The sequence below is a fragment of the Terrapene carolina genome, unplaced genomic scaffold, assembly GCF_002925995.2.
Source record: "Terrapene carolina triunguis isolate 2854851 unplaced genomic scaffold, T_m_triunguis-2.0 Scaffold68, whole genome shotgun sequence".
Classification (NCBI taxonomy): domain Eukaryota; kingdom Metazoa; phylum Chordata; order Testudines; family Emydidae; genus Terrapene; species Terrapene triunguis.
In genome coordinates, this window is record NW_020664419.1 from 36,543,357 (window position 1) to 36,563,896 (window position 20,540).

Genomic DNA, 20,540 nt, shown 5'->3' on the forward strand with positions numbered 1-20,540 from the left:
TTGGGAAACACGTGCTTTGCTCACCAGGGGGAAGGGCACAAGCCACACATAGCAGTGCAGCCAGAGAACACTGATATGTAAATTGCTGCACACGATAAGCATGAAGATACCACTCAGCATGGCTTTCATGGAATCAAGGGGAGCACAACAGGCACAGATGATATGGGTCTAACAACTAGAAAATATTCAAACAGTGGAAATATGGTTGAATATTGGGAAATACTTTGGGTGTTCTGCAGTACATGAAATTGCAAATAATAATAATAATAATAAATAATTAATAACAAAGGGCGCTGACTACAAAGGCCTTACACATTTTCTGTGCCTTTCCCATCTAGTTTTGGCTACAAGACGTAAGCAAATGGCATAGAAACATACATTCCCAATGGTAAGAGATGTATCTGCAGTATTGACCTCAATGTCAGAATATATTCATAGAATCATAGAATATCAGGGTTGGAAGGGACCTCAGGAGGTCATCTAGTCCAACCCCCTGCTCAAAGCAGAACAAATCCCCAACTAAATCATCCCAGCCGGGGCTTTGTCAAGCCTGACCTTAAAAACCTCTAAGGAAGGAGATTCCACCACCTCCCTAGGTAACCCGTTCCAGTGCTTCACCACCCTCCTAGTGAAAAAGTTTTTCCCAATATCCAACTTAAATCTCCCCCAGTGCAACTTGAGACCATTACTCCTTGTTCTGTCATCTGCTACCACTGAGAACAGTGTAGATCCATCCTCTTTGGAACCCCATTTCAGGTAGTTGAAAGCAGCTATCAAATCCCCCCTCATTCTTCTCTTCTGCAGACTAAACAATCCCAGCCCCACAGCCTCATAAGTCATGTGTTCCAGCCCTCTAATTATTTTTGTTGCCCTCTGCTGGACTCTTTCCAATTTTTCCACATCCTTCTTGTAGTGTGGGGCCCAAAACTGGGCACAGTACTCCAGATGAGGCCTCACCAATGCCGAATAGAGGGGAATGATCACGTCCCTCGATCTGCTGTCAATGCTCCTACTTATACAGCCCAAAATGCCGTTAGCCTTTTTGGCAACAAGGGCACACTGTTGACTCATATCCAGCTTCTCGTCCACTGGAACCCGTAGGTCCTTTTCTGCAGAACTGCTGCTTAGCCAGTCGGTCCCTAGTCTATAGCAATGCATGGGATTCTTCCATCCTAAGTGCAGGATTCTGCACTTGTCCTTGTTGAACCTCATCAGATTTCTTTTGGCCCAATCCTCTAGTTTGTCTAGGTTCCTCTGTATCCCTCTGTATCCTATCCTATTCCTGATTGTCTGTGTCATGGTTCCTGGTAAACTGCCCTGCTAAGACCCTCTACCAGTCCCCTGAGTACACTCTTCTCAAGTGACAGGCCTGTGCCTCCACATCTCTTTTGGAAAAGTGCCTGTGGACCAACCATTCCCTGACTGGGTCTCTAAGTTACATGTCGGGGCACAGCTGGCTCCCAGCCTGGTCATTAGGCAACCCAGCAAGCTCAGCTGGGCCCAATGAGCCCTCTCCTAATGGTTGTGCTTCCTGATTGGGCAGGGGAGCCAGCAGCCTGCTACTTGAGCCTTGCAGTAGCACCAGTACAGCAGCTGCTCAATGTGAACCATGCCTGTAGCAGTGCTTACACTGTGTGCACTTTGACTTCTTGCCCCAGCCACAGCTTCCCTTCTCCATTCTGGTTTCTGACTCCTAGCTCCAACTCCTGGTGACGTCCCTGATTATGACTCTGGCTTACCCTTTGGCTTAGACTTTGACTTCTGACTTCAGTTCTGACCTTCTGCTTGGCCCCTGATTCCTGCTTCACCCTGGAGTCGGTGCCTGATCCCTGGATGCTTATCATTACCTGAACTGCCACCACAAGCACCAGGTCAGGTCCTGCTCCACCCAATAGGTAGGCCTCACAGGCCCTGAGAGCTTATGTTATACCCTTCTGGTTACCATCCAACCATATTACTTAGGAGGTCAAGTTGGCTTGGCGCCTGCAAAAGTTTCCCTCAGGGAGCCTTCAGCCAGTAGCAGTGTGCAGTGACACATCAGCAGCTTCTCCAGAACAAAGGATGATTTATTATTTATTTTATCTCTCTTCACAGCTATAAACCTGGCTATGGTATTTGAGAGGAAGCTCCTTATCTAGGTCATTGTTTTTTCTTTCCTGCCTAGTTTTGTAACCAATCCCTTTTCATCTAACTCTGTGCATTCAGGAAGGGTAATATCACCCAGGTACACTGAAGGGCATAAAATATTTATAAAAAAACACAAATATTTCCTAGTTCTCCACAGTTTGTATGGCTCAATCATTTAAAGACAAACAAAGTTTAATTCCTTCTGACCAAAACAGCTGAAGTCTGTGAATGAAGCCAAGCAACAGCCAATTTTGTAGAGCAGTGTGATTTAGGGGACTGATTTTAGGGATGGAAGCAAGCAGCTCCTGAGTTCTAATCTATATTCCGCTATTGTCTCACCCTTGTGTCTATTACCCCACCTATAACATTGAGTCATAATACTTACCTACCTACCTCACAGGCATGTAATGAGGATGTCTGTGCAGTGCTTCGTTACTGTAAAGCACTATATAAGCGTAAAATATTATTCTAAATAGTCAAGCACTTTGGAGAATAATTCCAATGCTGCACTGATACACTACATTATGCATGCTGCCTGCCAAAGTGGACCATATTTCAGGACCATCTGGAAGGGTTGACCCTACCCATTCAGATGATTGGGACTATGAAAAGAGAGAGAAGTCAGGATGGAAGGCACTGTGGATTGCCAAGTTTGGGATATGTTTGTACAGTACTTTGAAAATATAAAGTGCTATATAATTTCTAAGTACAGTTAGGAATTAATGTGTGCTATAAATTGATACACTGTACCCATGAAACAGCTTGCAGGGGGCAGTGTAAATAACATAAAGCCAATGCTAAATGTACTGAACTGTAACTGAACTGTAAAGCCCTGATGGAAGCTGCTATGTAGATTAGTAATTTAATTGCATGCCAGAGCAACAACTGTAAAAGACTGTTCTTTGAGTCTGCAACTAACAAACTTCAATCATTGCTATAAACATGGAATGCTGACAATGATATGAACTCTAACAGAAACCTTAAACACATTACAACAGCACTCTGTTACGTTGGTATTGAGAAACTAGATAGTATGAAGATTAAAATATTAAATATAGCTTAACATAAGTAATAAATGAACATCTGAGTAAGCGAGTATATTGCTGCTGTGCACAGGTGAAAATTGCTCCGTGTTGGTAAAAAAGTATCTATATAAAACACTCATGGGTGTCATGTAATTCTTTTTTGTTTCTGGGATACACTTTCAACTGTTGTCTCTTCTATCATTTAAAACATATTTAACTGTGATAGAACTACACCCATTGTGTAAAGGAGGGTTTATGTAGATGAGTCTGAATACTGTATTCTAGACACTCCTAATATGCTGGGTTTTTTTAAAGAAAATAAGTGACATTGGAAATATACAAGTATAAATGAATAGTAAAAAAAGATGGATTGTAGATTGACATTATGGACAGTGAAGATTAGTTCCTTTTATTGCCAGCAGGAGTGTTCTATTAGGGATTTCCTATCGGAAAAGAGATCAGAATGTACCATTGTATTACCACATTACATTTCATGCTTTTAACCCAAAGTCCAAGGGTTTCACTGATTTACAGCTCAATATAAAGGGACAGCCGAGATGGAAATTGGGAAAAATTAGATTATGTCTACACTTAAACCACTACAGCGGTGCAGCTACAGCATTATAGCGCTTCAGTGTAGAGCAGACAGTCATTACAGTGACGGGAGAGGTTCTCCCTTTGCTGTAGTTAATCCACCTTCCCGAGAGGCAGAGACGAAAGAATTCTTCCATTGACCTAATACCATCTACACCAGGGGTTAGGTCAGTTTAATTACCTTTTCATACCTCTGAGTAACGTGACTGGATTGACCTAACTCAGTGGTGCTCAAACTTATTACACAGGAGGGCCTCTATAAACCTAAGCACAACCTTGTGTGGGCCAAGCAGATTCTACATATTTTAATAAGATTTAATGTCACCTGTATTGATTTATATTTTAAGTTCAGCTTGTTCCATAGGTATTTAGATAGATTGTTTCTATGTTCAGTATTGTCTATTTACACACTTGTGTAAACTAAAATGATGTCAACATAATGACAAAACGCTAATGAATTGGCCATTAGTATATTGTGTTGAAGCAGGCCCTGGGCCTTATGAAATGCTCTGGTGGGCCGTAGGTTGGGCACTGCTGACATAACTTTTTAGTGTAGACCTGCCCTTTAGTCTTGTGTGTTAACTGGCCAGGTGACTGAACAGAAAACGTGACACATTTTTCAAAATATCCAAACAAAAATTGTGGAACTAACGAAGTGCCTGTTCAATTTCATTGTACAAGCGTGTCTCTTTTAGTCATACCCATCCTGATCTTTCATTGGAAAACTATCCATTTAGATTGTGAGTGCTTCAGGGTAAGTATGTTGTCTTCACATCTGTCTGTAAAACATTTAGCATACTATGGCACTAGAATACGAATTAACAATAGTGTTTAGCATTTTTCTAGCACTTTTACCCATAGATCTTAAAGGAACATTGTCCCTGTTTAACAGATGGGGAAACAAATACAGAAATCTTAAATGATGTGACAGAAAGGAGAGGGAGAGGTTGCAGCTTCAGAAAGAGGGGGGAAGCAACACACTTGAAAGAGTCACAGTTCACTGAGGCTAGAAATTAATGCTATCTACCCATTGAAATCCAGGATTCCTGACTTTCTATGGTGTCAAGCATTGGTTTCCACTCATGGAAAGTCATGGAATAGGCTTTAAAATAATTTTCTGGTTATCAGCTGCCTCTTGGGGTACGTCTACACTGCGATAAGAAATCTGCAGCTGTGAGCCTCAGAGCCTGGGTCAACTGTCTTGGGCGTGCGCTACAGGGCTAAAAATAGCAGTGTAGACATTTGGGCTCTCAGACCCTTCCCTTTTGCTGGGTTTCAGAGCCAGGGTCCAGCCCAAGCCCAAACATTTACACTGCTATTTTTAACCCTGTAGTGTAAGCCCAAGTCAGCTGACCCAGGCTCTGAGACTCGCTGCCATGGGATTTTTATTGCAGTATGGACACACCCTTGCTGTCTCCTTGGTGATCACACAATAAATAACACCAGCAATGAGTAGGTTATGTTTGGAACCAAGATGAAAAAAGAGAAAATCAAATGGAGAACCCCAAACAAGCTAAAATTAAAGTAGATTTGTTTAGACCAAAGTTGCTCTCTAGCTCACTGTGATCTTCAATATTTATTTTTTTAAACACAGTGTAAGATCAGTGACACTTACCTCCCTTTTAATGTGATCAGATATATGTGGCCTCACATATGCCCTGGTAACCAGACAATATGTATGCAGCTGCAGAAGCACAAATCTTTACCTGCCTACATACCTTTATGAATAAGATGCTCCAGCACATCACAGTGTCCATATTCAGCAGCAACTCCTAATGGCGTTACCCCATAACCATCTTTCAAGTGCACATTTCCTCCATTCTTCAGAAGCAGAGAAACAATCTCTTTGTAGCCTTGTTTTGCAGCTTCATGCATTGCTGACCAGCGTTTTACACATGGCTGGTGGATACGACAGTTGTATTTAATCAGAGCCAATACCATTTCGTAAGAGCCCCGTCTCACAGCTTGAAAATATGGGAAAAGAAGAAAAAAAGACACCATTAGAGATCTCGTTACACATGCTGAAAGATGAATTGTGAGGCTTACATTTTTTTCAGTGTTTGGAGAAAATTAAGCAGTTCATCCATGTGGGCCAAATTCAGACCTCTTTCCTAGCAGTCCGTGGACCAAATACACTGGCAAGTAAAGGATGGTGTAAGTTACATACTGGGTGTAAGCTGGTCGGGCAATCATGGTACTTGCATGCAAATGGTAAAATAGTGTAACTGGCACTGATTGACATTCAGTGTGTATGCAAAATTTATGTTCTGAGGCTACAGAAGCAGGAGTATTGCAAGAAAAGTAACAAACAGAAAGGTAAAAGCAAAAACAGAAGGGTACTGCTTTATCTTACTCCATCCAGTTAGTTGCTTTTGCAGCTACACCACTTTTCCTTCCCCCTTGGCAAGTAAGGTACATTCTCAGGGCTTTGTTCTTCATGTATGGATCTCCCAAAGATCTCTATCAGTGTTCCACATATGCCAGGTTTGTAAGATTGGCCTTCCACTGAACACTATGTTGATAGACATTTGCTACTTAACATGAACACCCATTCTTCTTTCCAACTTGGATCTAGTGTACAACCTTCACCACCATTTGTCACAGTTGAATACAGCCTTTACCTTTAATGCTACAGCAAACTCTTCAATGTTCTCCCAGTGTTCCAACTATCCCACTTATTAGGTCAGCTTCTAATTCTAATGCCTAAACTGATGTTCACTGGTTGTCACTATTTAACAGTAATATTTCTACCTTTATCTTCATATGGTTTATACTTTTTTGTGCCTTGTTTTGACTTTCACATTCTGTATGAGCTTGGTAGTATATCTTTAACGTATAATGGCACTTCCATTGATTTCAATTCGATTTTTTCTTTCAATGGATAGCATGATCTGACCCAGAATTTTTGGACAAATATTCAATATTCTGTGAAACTTCAAGGCCTCAGCAGTAATAACCAATAATAAATGTTTGAATAAATACACAAGCTTTCCCCTCAAAAAAACATTCTTTGTGATTACTTAGTTTCAGCTGATCTCTGTTGTGTGATAATGCTATTCATAGTTACTTTGACTTCGATGGAGTTTTAGGTACCCAACTAAAGAGTCCTCTAATCTACGGCTCTCTTGTAGAGTTAGTGCAGGAGTAATTAAGTTAAATTAAAAGCAATTTTCAATTGCAACTTATATTGAGTGGTAAGTGCTTGATGATGCTCTCACTGACTTCAGTGTGACTAGGATTGAACTGTAAGGTGCAAAACACCCTCCACTCCCACAGACTCGATTACAACTGACAACAGCCCCAAAAAACTCAACCTATCAGGAAATCATAAATAGAAATATCCAGGAGAGTAAATTTAGTGGGGAAGAAAAAAAATCCTTTTCCTTCAATTCTAGTTGAGTTTACTCTTCCTGGTATTCATCAAACAGCAATGGCTAATAATCTTATCTTAAAAGTTCTATGGATTTGCAACTACTGGAAAGAACTGGAGAAATACAAAGCAATAAATCTAAAGAAACTTTTATAGATCCTTTGTGGCTCAGACCTTAACATTTTAATACATTAATTGCTTCATTGGGTATTCTTTGTGGTTAGAATTGACAAAAGTTAGTACCCATCAAATGTAATGTTTTAATAAGTCTGATCATTGTATTTCGGTATGTATGATGTGGGAATTGTATTAATTTTACAGATTGATTTTCTTCATAAGGCCTTGAGTACTTTCATTTTCAACAAGAGCTGGAAGCTGGTGCACTTAAATTACTAATATAGGGTAAAGCTCATTTAAATATATCAGCAGAAAACTTTCCAAAAGAATAATCTGGCTTTGAACTGAGTTATTCCTTAGTTATTTAGTTGCATGCCATTTTCCACAAATTCTTTCTGAAAGTGAAAATACCCAACTACTCCTGACAAAGCCTGTAAAAATAATAAAATTCCATTATATTCTCCAGTAGGCCACCCACAGTCATAAACAACTATTTGTAAAACATCCAAGATTTCATTAAAAGTTGTGCAGCCTCTAGTTAAACCCTCACTTGGACTGTTGACCATTACTTGTGCCTTGAGTGGTCACAATAGGCCAGATTTTTAAAGGTAATTAGGCACCTCTGATGGGGTATGCTCCCCCATATTAGTCCTGAAGGGGGTCAATTTAGGTCACATACGCCAATTAACCTATAAGGCTGCAAACCGGGGAATATTTAGGCTGAGAGGCAATCCCTAATTAAGGGAAGTTTACCTGTGCAGGAACAGGTGGGGCTTCTATAAAACCAGGGAGCTGGTAGCAGAAAGAGGGCTCGGGGGAAGAGGGCTGCAGGCCCTCTCCCTGGGACAAGGGAGACACAGATTTAGACCCCAGAGGAAGGATTTGTGTAGTAGACCCAGAGGAAAAGATTTGGCTAGAGAGGTGGAGAAGGTGAGGTAGGAAACACTGCGAGTGACAGGACGGTTTGTGGTTGTCTGGATCTTTGCTGCTGGAGATAGGGCCCTGGACTGGAATCCAGAGTAGAGGGTGGACCTGGATTCCCCTCCCAGCTACTGAGTGAGTGGCACAATTTGGGCAGTGAACTTGGAGGCTTTCTGGGGCCATGTGTTCTATTCACTGAGTAAGTGGCCCACCCAGGGTAGTGGACTTAAGGATTGCCTGGGATGGTGAGGAAGGTGTTGATATTCCAATATTCCTGGAAGGGGAAACACCATACTAACTCAGCTGGAGGGCTGAGTCACAAAGAAGAAGCTGCTACTCCTGGAGCAAGAGAGGAGTTGCAGACCGAGAGAGACAAGGAGCCGAGGAACCACAAAAAGGACATTGTGCTTGAAGAGCTAATCCCCAGAGTGGCTATCAGGAGGCCCAGGTGTGGTGAGCAGAGGTTCCCGTGATAGCATTTTAAGATGCAGATTGTCATGTAGAATGACATCAATGGGAGTTAGGCACCCAGGTGTTTTTGAAAATCCCATTAGGTGCCTATCTGCATCTCTAGGCACCTAAATACCTTTAAAAATCTGGCCCCTGGGGCCTGATCTAAAGTCCAGTGAAGTCAATGGGAGTCTTTCCATTCAAAGGACTTTGGGTAACTAAACATGTACAGAAAATGAACTATCTGCTTCCACTTACAGATGGTCCCTCTGTTTCAGGGATAAGGCACATTGGCAAGGCAGTGTAGGAAAACTTCAGCTGCCACTGCCTGTGCTGTATCTATTCTGTAAATAAGGAAAGGAACTCAGTTTCCAGGAACATCAACCCTGCATCTTTCATATGCACTAAATTCATATGAAAAATTTTAAAAAGAAAAGTTCTACCAAATCAAATGTAACAGCAAAAGTAAGGGGGTAGCTGTGTTAGTCTGTATCCACAAAAACAACAAGGAGTCCGGTGGCACCTTAAAGACTAACAGATTTATTTGGGCTTAAGCTTTTGTGGGTAAAAACCCACTTCTTCTACCCACGAAAGCTTATGCCCAAATAAATCTGTAAGTCTTTAAGGTGCCACTGGACTCCTTGTTGTTTTTAACAAAAATAAAATGGTTTAAAATATTTCTCCAGAAAAACAAAACAGTAGAACTTCCAGGTGTAACTATTTTTTTTTAAATGTGGGATAACCTCTGTGTTCTGTTACACAACATACTAGTTGCAGAAAGCAAATACATCTTTTGGTCAAGTCCTTGCAATCAATATAAGAATGTTCTACCAGGTGCATTAGAATTTGTGATGTCTTCCCCAAATCTTCAAGGCAACTCAGGATGCACATTCCAGAAATCATTTGATCAGCGTCTGATTGCATCTCAAATTCACTCTGGAGCTGTAAGCCAGCCAGCCCACCCAACTGAGTGTTTGTTGTGACTCATAGGTGGGAGTTTGGCACTGGAATTTAGGCTGAAAGTGCTCTGATTTGCTGAAGCGGTAGCAGGAGAGAAAGAGAAAAGATGGAATATTGGAATAGCATCTATTCAAAAGTTGGGGTCCATACCTAGTTTTCTCTCAGAAGACTAGATGAAAGACTATAAAGGTTACTTTTGTAATTCATGTGAAACAAAGAATAGAAAATAATTTATGCAGGGAGGCAAATGTTGCCTCTCTGAAATATAAATCTCTCATCTCTATTATAGAAAGGTGCTTTTAAAATGTTCAGCACAAACTCAGTGTCAGTGAATTAAACCCCTCAGTTGTTCATACAGCAGGAGAGTGGAAATTCCCCAAGATGCCTTGGCAATCTCTTGGTGAAAAGTAGTTGGTAAAACTTCTTAAAGAAAGAGGACTCCTTGTGATGTTGCACTCCATATGATTTTATAAAAATATGCTAATGAGTGTGAATATAATATAACTGAAATATGCTTCATGCAAAAGGTCTCTTGTAAGGTATCATTAGAAAGCTTATAATCTACTTTAGACTTGCGTATTTTATTTGATTTTGCTTGGTATCTTACTCTGTTCTATCTGTTATTACTTGGAACCACTTAAATCCTACTATTTATATTTAATAAAATCATTTTTGCTTATTAATTGACCCAGAGTAAGTAATTAATTCCTGGGGGAGCAAACAGCTGTGCATATCTCTCAGTGTTATAGAGGGCAGACAATTTATGAGTTTACCCTGTATACGCTTTATACAGAGTAAAATGGATTTATTTGGGGTTTGGATCCCATTGGGAACTGGGGATCTGGGTGCTAGAGACAGGAGCACTTTCTAAGCCGTTTTCAGTTAAGTCTGCAGCTTTTGGGGGATGTGGTTCAGACCTGGGTCTGTGTTTGTAGCAGGCTAGAGTGTCTGGCTCAACAAGACAGGGTACTGAAGTCCCAAGCTGGCAGGGAAAACGGGCTCAGAGGTAGTCTCAGCACATCAGGTGGCAGGCCCAAGGGGGTCTCTGTGACCCAACCCGTCACACTCCTAATTACTTTTCCTGAATGTACAAAGGTATTCCTTCTGTTTAGCGTATAGATCAACTCCTTTTTATAACTGTGTTCCTTGTACTTTCTTTGTCCAAATTCTATTAGTTCAACTTAAGAATATATTTATTTCATTATTTTCACCTACCTTTTGTCTAATGTTTATAACTCTAAGGACATAAATTAATTACAGTGGGAAGAAACCTAACATGACCACTTCTGAAACATGCCCCTACAACATCATGCAGGGTCTCCTCCTGCACCCACTTCAGTCGATAACAAAGCTCTCACAGATTTCAAGAGTGAGGGATCAGACTCATATGTCTACATGGCAGGATTAGTAAAATTTGAGTGAGCAGACTCTGGATTTGTTAACCTAAGGCTTGAGTGCCTGTAGTCATTTGTAACCCCAGGTTAGGAATTGAACCACGGGTCCCAATCTGGGGCTTCAGTTTCTACACTACATTAAGCAGGGCTAAATCCTACCATCCATATCCCAGACTTCCTAGCACCCTCTCAAAATGTGGCCCCTGTAGCCCTTTGTTCATGGTGCAAGCATGGGAAAACTTGACTGTTCACCAAATTTGTCTGTCCAGAGGACAAAGAAAGTTGGCCCATGGAATTGTGAAATATTTTTTGCAGACTCCCAGAGCATGAATCCAGTGGGGCAACATCTACATTACAAAGCAACAGGGCTTGAACCTGAATCCCAGCTTGACTCAGGCTCAGACCCTCCACCCCTGTGGGGTCCTGGGACCCTGAGTCTGAGCCCTGCATTAGCACAATATGTGTGTAGAAGGAAGGGGGGTCAGACTTGAACTTGAGTTTGAATGCTGGGCTTACACTGCAGTGTAGACATACCCATAGGTACCAGAAAATCAACAATTAACCCTGAAAATTTACTCAAGCAAAATTAACATTATTTGGTGGCAGCATAATCCATTTTTATTTTCCCTCTAAAAACTGAATAGCAACTAAGCCATTTTAGCCAATTGGAATAGTCAAGTGAGTAAGGACTAGTCACATGAAGAAGGGTTTGCAGGAGCAGGCCCCAGATCCCCTTGTTATGGTTGGCTTTGGGGAATGCAGGAACTAGATAGAATAGTTTAGAACACTGAAAACTCTGCTATTCGTGTTGGTTTAATTCATAGAAAGGAAGCAATTACCAATGAGAAGAGGAGTTTCTCCTTTATTGTTTGTGGTATTAGGCCAAACACCCTTTTCCAATAATGTTCTTACATTTTCCACAAAACCAGCTTTTGCTGCCAAAGTTAACGGTGTTTCTCCATCACATGTTTTGTATTCCCACATTGATTTATAAGATGCTAGAGTTCAGAAAGTAGAAAACAAAACACAAAATTAAAATGACAAGCACCTAGGACATAACACAAATGCCATGTTGATAAATATCTGCATGAAAATGAATTTACAACTATTTTTAACTTTGACTTACTAGTTAGTCCTGCCACAATGGTTGACTATTGTAGTCAGTGATTAGATCATGCAGCTCTTCTCTGAATAATTGTAGTTTTCTGAACAAAGTCATTCAAAACCGACCAACCTCTCTGCCGGTGTACATAGGTGGAGCTTCACTGAAGTCAACAGAGCTGTGCCAATTTACACCAGCAGAGAATTTGGCCCATGTGACTGACGAAGCCATGAAACAGAGGAGAGTTTTCTCATACATTTTGCAGATATTGATTCTATTCTTGTGTTTGTCTATTTATTGCTCCTTGTCTGGTATCTTTCCAATCTCATAGCCCTGTGGGGTGTCTTGAGCTCACTCACCATCCAGAATGATTTCAAGTATTTGCTGAATTGGCTGAGCTGCAGCCTCATGAAGTGGAAACCAACCTCTTTCATCAGCTTCATCCAAAGCATATTTATGTTTCACATAGTTCCGAAGATCAAATACTTGGCCTGAAACAAAAAATAGTGCATATCTGAAAAAAATAGGACAAGCTCAGTGCTTTGCACAGTGAATATTTTATTTCAATATTTGTACCTTGTCTTATGGCTGTTATAAGTTTCCTATTTTGATCACTGGGTGGTACAAATCTGTTGAAGGGATGACAGAAGATATCAAGTATACACAATATAGATACATTACATTAAAGCACAATTTTTAGTGGTTTTAATCACCTGTTTCCACTGGTTTTCAACTTTAGGTTTATATCACCTCAGTTACAAATCCTGATTCACTATGTGACCTGACAGAGCACTCAGGAATGTTAGATACAGGATGACAATTTGAACAGACTCTGGACCCCAGGCTTCAGGCCAAAGATGACCCAGACTTGCCAATAGTAGGAGTGGGGGCAGCCGGCTTCAGCAGTGTTACTGAGCCTGCTTAGTCCATGTGAGCATGCTCAGTACAAGCCAAGCAGCAAATCTGGGGGTGGCACATGACCCCTACATGCCCCCCCACTCATTGCCTAGGCTCTGCCTCAGGCCAGTGATAGGTCTGTTTGGTTGTGTCTATGCTAGCCTTTTTTCTGAAGTTTCCCTCTGCAGCTAACATAATACAGTTCCAATGTATAGACACAGTTGCCAACATTTTTAACAATGTCATTTAAACCTATTCAGAGCAGATCTATGTGATACGGTGATAAAAATGCCAATGGCTGCCAGGACCCTGAGATACTATGACAACAAGTACAACAGCATAATAGTAGGAATCAGCCAAATCATAGATGAAAATGGACAGTGGCACTGTTTGACAGTCTTCAATGAAGAAATAGGCTCTGATCTTGCAATAGGAAATAGGAACCACATGTGGACCTTTACTTTCTCAGAGTTCCATTGATCCCATTATAGGATCAAAGTCATAAATTGAATTGGGCGGTTAACACTTGTCTGCCTTCGCCTTCATTTTCAAATACTGTAGAGCATTTTACAAAAAGTCCTTCAATTTATAGTGATCAAAAACGTATAGTGGGGTTTTTGCCATACAGCTCCCATTAAAGCCAAGTTTTGTTTCATCAATAGAGGTAGCTAACAGGTAACATTTTCAAAAGCATCTTAGTGACTTAGAAAATGAAGACCAATTTTCAAAAATGATGTAGGTACTTAGAAACCAAAGTCTCATTGAAAGCCCATGGGACCTGTAGGCTCCTAAATCATTTAGGCACTTTTGAAAATTTTACTCAACATCTACAACAGAAATGCTACCTACATGTCATATCTGAGGGCAGTTGGCTCAAACAGAAAACAATCGATGCTAATATATATTAATGATTTTAAAAATACTAACCATGTTTTTAATGCAAAACTCAATAATTTTGTTTTTCACAATTTAAAAACAAATAAAACTGTACCACAGTTTTAACAGTTTTGCTGTTTTAGGGTCCAATCCTGCAGTTCCTCTGTGTGGGTAATTCCCATTGACTTCAGTGAGAATTTTCTGAGTGGAAGTGCTATGAAATCAGATAGTTAAATACAATTTCTTGAATTACTATAATTGGATGAAATGTTGGCAGTCATTGCACAATTATCCATCAGAAGATCCATGGCGTGTGATGGAGGCATGAGGCAGAAGTTGTCTGCCTGTATTCTGGCTCTTCCTAATACCCGGCACAGGCCGCTCTGCAAGACCTCTGCTATAAGGTGGAATCTATGAGTCAGAGGTGTGTTCTACACATTTGGGCTTATGCCCAATAGTCCTTGCACAGAGCTCTTCCTTTTCTTCCCACCAATACAGACATGTATTTTGCATTGAGCTTCTTAGCTCTGGATTCTGAATGCACATTAAGGACACAACCCTGAAATCAATGGGACTTACTCACATCATAAAGTTAGTCATATGCATAAATCTGTGCTCCATCAAGGCCTAACGTTTCTTTTACAGAATATGCATGTGTCAGTGTGGCTGCTACACCATTTTCTGCACACTGGCCAGAATTCTCCCCAGAAAGCCTTTTAAATGTGGTTATAACTATAGAATACTTAGGGTATGTCTACATTGTAATGTAATCCCAGGGTTTGAACTCAGGCTCAAGCCTAAACCCCCTTCCATCTACACACACACCGCACTAATCCAGGACCCGGGCCCAGGCCCCCAGTGGGGTGGAAGGTCTGAGCCTCAGGCCTTGTCTACTGGGGTAAGTCGACCTAAGTTACACTCCTCCAGCGACGTGAATAACGTAGGTGGAGTCGACGTAGTTTAGGTCGACTTACAGCGGTGTCTACACCGTGCTGCGTCAATGGGAGATGCTCTCTCATCAGCGTACCTAACTCCTCTTGTTTTGGTGGAGTACTGGAGTCAACTGGAGAGCGCTCTGTGATTGATTTAGTGGGTCTTCACTAGACCCACTAAATCGACCCCCGCTGCATCGATCATAGCAGCATCAATCCCCAGTAAATGTAGACATGGCCTGAGTCACCCAGGGTTTATGCCCTATTGTTTTGCAGTGTAGACTCAGCACTACTGGACTTGTGCTCTGGGCATCCGCCAGAAGTATTCCACAATCCCATGGCTGACTGACTTTGTCCTCTGGACAGACAAGTTTGGTGGACAGTCCAGTTTTTCCATGCTTGCACCACAAACAAAGGGCTAGAGCAGTCACATTTTGAGAGGGCATTAGGAAGTCTGGGATATGGGTGGTCGGACTTGGACCTGCATAATGCAATATAGATGCTGGAGCCGCAGGTTGGGACCCACGGTTCAACAATTCCTAACCTGGGGCTACAAATGAGCGTAGATGCTCAAGCACTAGGTTAACAAACTCCAGGTCTGCTAACTCAAGCTCTACTAACCCTGGGCTTACATTGCAGTGTAGACGTACTGTGACACTACACCACATATTCTTCATAGATATATTGTTATAATATGATTAAAGCATAACTATATGTTATGTGCAAGATAAGGAGTGAGGTATCATTGGAAAGGTTATGATTTGCTGAATATGATTATCCTATTTGTATGCATGTCTCATTTTTGTATCTAAAGTTAGGAATATTGACTATACATCTGTACTACAAAAGTATTTGCAATTGGGGAATGCCCACCAGACAGAATGCAATCAGTCTGGCTGGCTAGCTGGGGACAAGTCAATGGACCATTAGGGAGAAAAATAGGTCTTTGAAGATGCTAATCTCCCACCTTCCTGAGATGCTACAAACAGCCCTTGAATCATGGCTGCTTTGACACTGCAGGGTCATGTGATCATGTTACCTGGTACTGGACTCCATGATAGAATACCAGTATTTTTCCACTGCGGGGTGGGGTGGAGAGAACCACACTGAAAAACAAAGGATTCCCGCCATATGTAAAACCTATGTAAGGCCAGGGAGGGACATAATCAGTGTTCATTCTTCACTGATGACTGCTTTGAACATCTAAGAAACAAAGACGAAGAGTGGGGAGAAGGACTGAGACCAGGCTGGGAAGGTGCCTGGCCTGTGAAAGAAATACCTGGAGTTTTAAGCTGCAAGCAAGAGCAGCTTGCCTGCAAGAACCTCTGCAATCTACCTAAAATAACATTTAGGGTAAGAAACTACTACCTGTAACCAGTTTTTTGTATCGTTCTCTGTGCAGCATAAGACAATACAATTTTGGGTTTACACTTCAGAGGGGGTGTGCACTTGAGTACTGGGCAATTCCCTACCTGAAGCCTCCCCCATACAGTGCTTATTTCAGTGTCTGTATCTTTCTACAGCTGGGTGTGTCCCTACCTGTGTGTGTGCTGCTTGAGGGCCTGGCTCAGCAGGACCGTGTAAGGGAGCCCAGGCTGGTGGAACAGGAGGGCTCAGTGGTACCCCAATACATCAGGTGGGACCCCAGAGGGCGGGGGCAACCCATCACACATACCCAGAGAGTACAAACAAAGCATCGTCCATTTTCTTCAAAAAGAGGATTATTTACTAGCATGTAACTAATGAAGACAGTTATATTATGTTTGCTGTATTCAGTCATGTCTTCATACAGGGCCTGGCTGTAAACACAAACACAGATAATAGCCAAACTAAAATTAAAATGCTAGGATGACATAAATAAATTTTTAATTTCAACTGTCGAGAACACTGAAAGAATTTGCTATTTTCTCATCACATGTATGTGTTTTCTGACTTACTAAAGTACCTTTCATGGTAATGGGAAGTTGTTGGCTGACTGGCTTCAATTGATTCTTGAATACTAAGCTGAATTGCATAAGCAGTGAGATGGTCTTCAATAGAGTCCTCATTTCCTTCCATCATCTTATATGAAAGGTTGAGCTGTTGTCAAGAAAAAAAAAATAGAAAAATGTACTGTTAAGGGCCAGATTCTGCCACTCTTATTCATGGTGAATGATACTTCATTCTGAGGGCTTGTATTCATGGCAAGTCACTGTGTAGCAATCCAGAATTTGAATGCATCAGCTTGCAGCACAGTAACATCCTATGTAGACACTACTACATCATAGCTAAGCCCCTTTGTTTTCAGTTTAAATTAGGGCTGTCAATTAATTGCAGTTAACTCAAGTGATTAAAAAATTAATCGCAATTAATCACAGTGTTAATCACATTGTTAAACAATAGAATATGAATTCAAATTTATTAAATATTTTGGATGTTTCTCTACATTTTCAAATATTGATTTCAATTACAACACAGAATACGAAGTGTACACTGCTCACTTTATATTATTATTTTTATTACAAATATTTGCACTGTAAAAGTGATAAACAAAAGAAACAGTATTTTTCAATTCACCTCCTACAAGTACGATAGTGCAATCTCTTTATCATGAAAGTGCAACTTACAAATGTAGATTTTTTTTGTTTGGTAACTGCACTCAAAAACAAAACAATACAGAACTTTAGAGCCTACAAGACCACTCAGTCCTACTTCTTGTTCAGCCAATCGCTAAGACCAACAAGATTGTTTACATTTACGGGAGATAATGCTGCCCACTTCTTATTTACAATGTCATCAGAAAATGAGAACAGGCATTTGCATGGGACTTTTGTAGCTGGCATTACAGGATATTTACATGCCAGATATGCTAAACATTCATATGGCCCTTCATGCTTCAGCCACCATTCCAGAGGACATGCTTCCATGCTGATGACACTCGTTAAAAAAATAATGCGTTCATTAAATTTGTGACTGAACTCCTTGGGGGAGAATTGTATGTCTCTGGCTCTATTTTACCCGCATTATGCCATATATTTCATGTTATAGTAAGCTCGGATGATGACTCAGCACATGTTGTTCATTTTAAGGACACTTTCGCTGCAGATTTGACAAAACACAAAGAAGGTACCAATGTGAGATTTCTAAAGATAGCTATAGCTACCCAAGGTTTAAGAATCTGAAGTGCCTTCTAAAATCTGAGAAGGATGAGGTGTGGCGCATGCTTTCAGAAGTCTTAAAAGAGCAACACTCCGATGTGGAAACTACAGAACCCAAACCACCAAAAAAGAAAATCAACCTTCTGCTGGTGGCATATGATTCAGATTATGAAAATGAACATGTATCGGTCCGCACTGCTTTGGATTGTTATCGAGCAGAACCCATCATCAGCACGATCACATGTCCTCTGGAATGGTGGTTGAAGCATGAAGGGACGTAGGAATCTTTAGCACATCTGGCATGTAAATATCTTGCGACGCCGGCTACAACAGTGCAATGAGAACGCCTGTTCTCACTTTCAGGTGACATTGTGAATAAGAAGCGGGCAGCATTATCTCCTGCAAATGTAAACAAACTTGTTTGTCTGAGCGATTGGCTGAACAAGAAATAGGACTGAGTGGAGCTGTAGGCTATAAAGTTTTACATTGTTTTATTTTTGAATTCACTTATTTTTTGTACATAATTCCATGTTTGTAAATTCTGCGCACATTTTCAAATTCTGCAAAATTCTACATATTTTATTTATCAAAATAACACAATATAATCACACAAGCTTCAATTATTTTTGGTCATTTATTTCAAAATACCTGTCAGCAAGTATGTCTTACAATACAGACAACAAAAAATATTTAGGAATTTTTTTTGACAAATAGATTCCTTACTAGGCATATTAATACAGAACTCTCAGTAATAATTCATTTAAACTACAATACAGAACCATATTTCCCGCACCCCTCAGAAGAAGTGTAAAGGCTTGAGGGAGTCAGGGGTAATGGAGGACTGAGGGAGAGGGAAGTAATTGCTGGGAAGGAGCCTAGGTGTGAACTTGGAGGGTTGTTGGGTATGGGTGGGAAAAGTATGGAACAGGCTTTTGGGAGGGCTGGGAGGGATTGCTAGGGAGCTTCACCCATGCAGATCTTGGCTGACCCCAGCCTCTCCCATTCAGTCAGGCACATCTGCTCCTATCCCCATGTGTCCCTGCACCCCCATGTGTTCTTGCACCCCCATCCACATGTATCCCTCCACTCCCACTCAGACACCCACTCCCCCCATCCCCATGTAGCCCTACACCCCCTCTCCATGTGTCTTTGTGCCCCACTCAGCCACCCTTCTTTCCCTATGTGGCCCTGTACCCTCCCTCTATCCCCATGTGTCTCTGTGCCCCCACTCAGCCATCTCCCTGTCCCTATGTGGCCCTGCATCCCTTCCCCCATCCCCATGTGGCCCTGCACCTCACTCCCCCCTGTAGCCTTGTGCCTCCACTCCCATTCATCCGGTGCCCCAGTCTATCCTCCCCCACTAGCCCTTATGAGCCACTGTCTGACCCCCCAGCAGCCCTAAACTGTCTGTCTCCCCATATCCCCTGTCTCCTGACCTGGCCCGACAGGCGCTGTGAAGTAGGTAGGCTCTTTCTCTTTCCTAGCTGGCTGGGAGCTGCTGCTCTGTTCTAGTGTCACAGCGCCCTCTGGAAGGTGGAACTGCAGCAACTTTCTGGCAGAAGCTTTTTTCTGTACAAAAAATTAAAAATATGCACAGCTTATTAATTATGCACGTGTGCATAATTAACATAGTTAACAATAATTAACAGCAGTAACATAGGATTTTACTGTGCAGCAAGCTGGTGAGCTGTAGATTCTCACCTTGGCTAGCCATTTAGACAAGCCCTAAGAGTAACTGCATTTAAATAAATGGGACTGCTTGTGGAGTAAAGTACTATTCTGTGTGAGCAAAGGTATCAGAATTTGGCCCTATGATTAGAGATGGGCAAATAAATCATATAAATATTTTGTGAATATTCTTGAGAATAAAAACTAGTGTTCACAAGCACTTTTTTCTGCTAATTCATGAAAATTTGGGTAAGTAATTTTTTATTTGCAAAAATGATGGAAACAAAACACTGCCAGCACTATCTGAAATAGGAGTACTGCTGATGTCGTTTGGAAAAGCTTTTTTTATTACTCACACAATAGATTTGTCAGTTACAAACAAATATTCATGGATAATTTGTGAACAATAAAAAGAGACTCCTCCTGTTTATAAAGTTTAGGTCATCCAGTCAGGGAATGTGTGACTTATATGGCCAGTCCTACTGCATGAATAATGAATAGCCAACACTCAGTGTCACCAATTCATGAATATCTATAACCCAAAATTTGTTTTCATAAGCTATTCATGAACAATTGCCAAAAACAAATAAAAATAGTAAAAGTAATGACCAATTTGTGAATAATTCACAAACACAAAAGGGGCTAAATTCATTCCAATAAATTATTCACAGTGAATAATTTGACTAGCTCTATTTATGATCACACGTCATGCAGTAATACTCAAAGCTTACACAAGCGCCATAATGATTCATGTAACGGTATTTGACTAAATTTAAGCACCAGTTAGTTTAGTCCTTGTGCATAATATATAATATTTACGAACTATACAAGACCCTATTGTGCAGAAAAACATCAGAATGACCTTGTATAATTAATAAACACAAGATGCAGTGGCCACAATTCAGATTATCTTGTGGGGAAGGAGGGGACGCAACTTTTGGTCTCCACCACCCACAGTAGCGACCCCACT

The 20,540-nt window shown here is 41.1% G+C and overlaps 1 protein-coding gene across 1 annotated transcript in view; it reads right to left on the minus strand.

Annotated features, from left to right (window-relative positions):
* Positions 1-19,443, minus strand: part of ASB15 (ankyrin repeat and SOCS box containing 15) — a 28,187-nt gene extending 8,744 nt beyond the window's left edge. The window contains exons 1-6 of the mRNA XM_024214724.2: positions 19,339-19,443; positions 16,711-16,844; positions 12,637-12,689; positions 12,420-12,551; positions 11,798-11,956; positions 5,465-5,710 (exon numbers count right to left, since the gene is read on the minus strand). Of these exons, the coding sequence (XP_024070492.2) occupies positions 5,465-5,710; positions 11,798-11,956; positions 12,420-12,551; positions 12,637-12,689; positions 16,711-16,826 (706 nt within the window). The 5' untranslated portion in view covers positions 16,827-16,844; positions 19,339-19,443. The remainder of the gene's footprint in view (positions 1-5,464; positions 5,711-11,797; positions 11,957-12,419; positions 12,552-12,636; positions 12,690-16,710; positions 16,845-19,338) is intronic.
* Between the last annotated feature and the right edge of the window lie 1,097 nt (positions 19,444-20,540).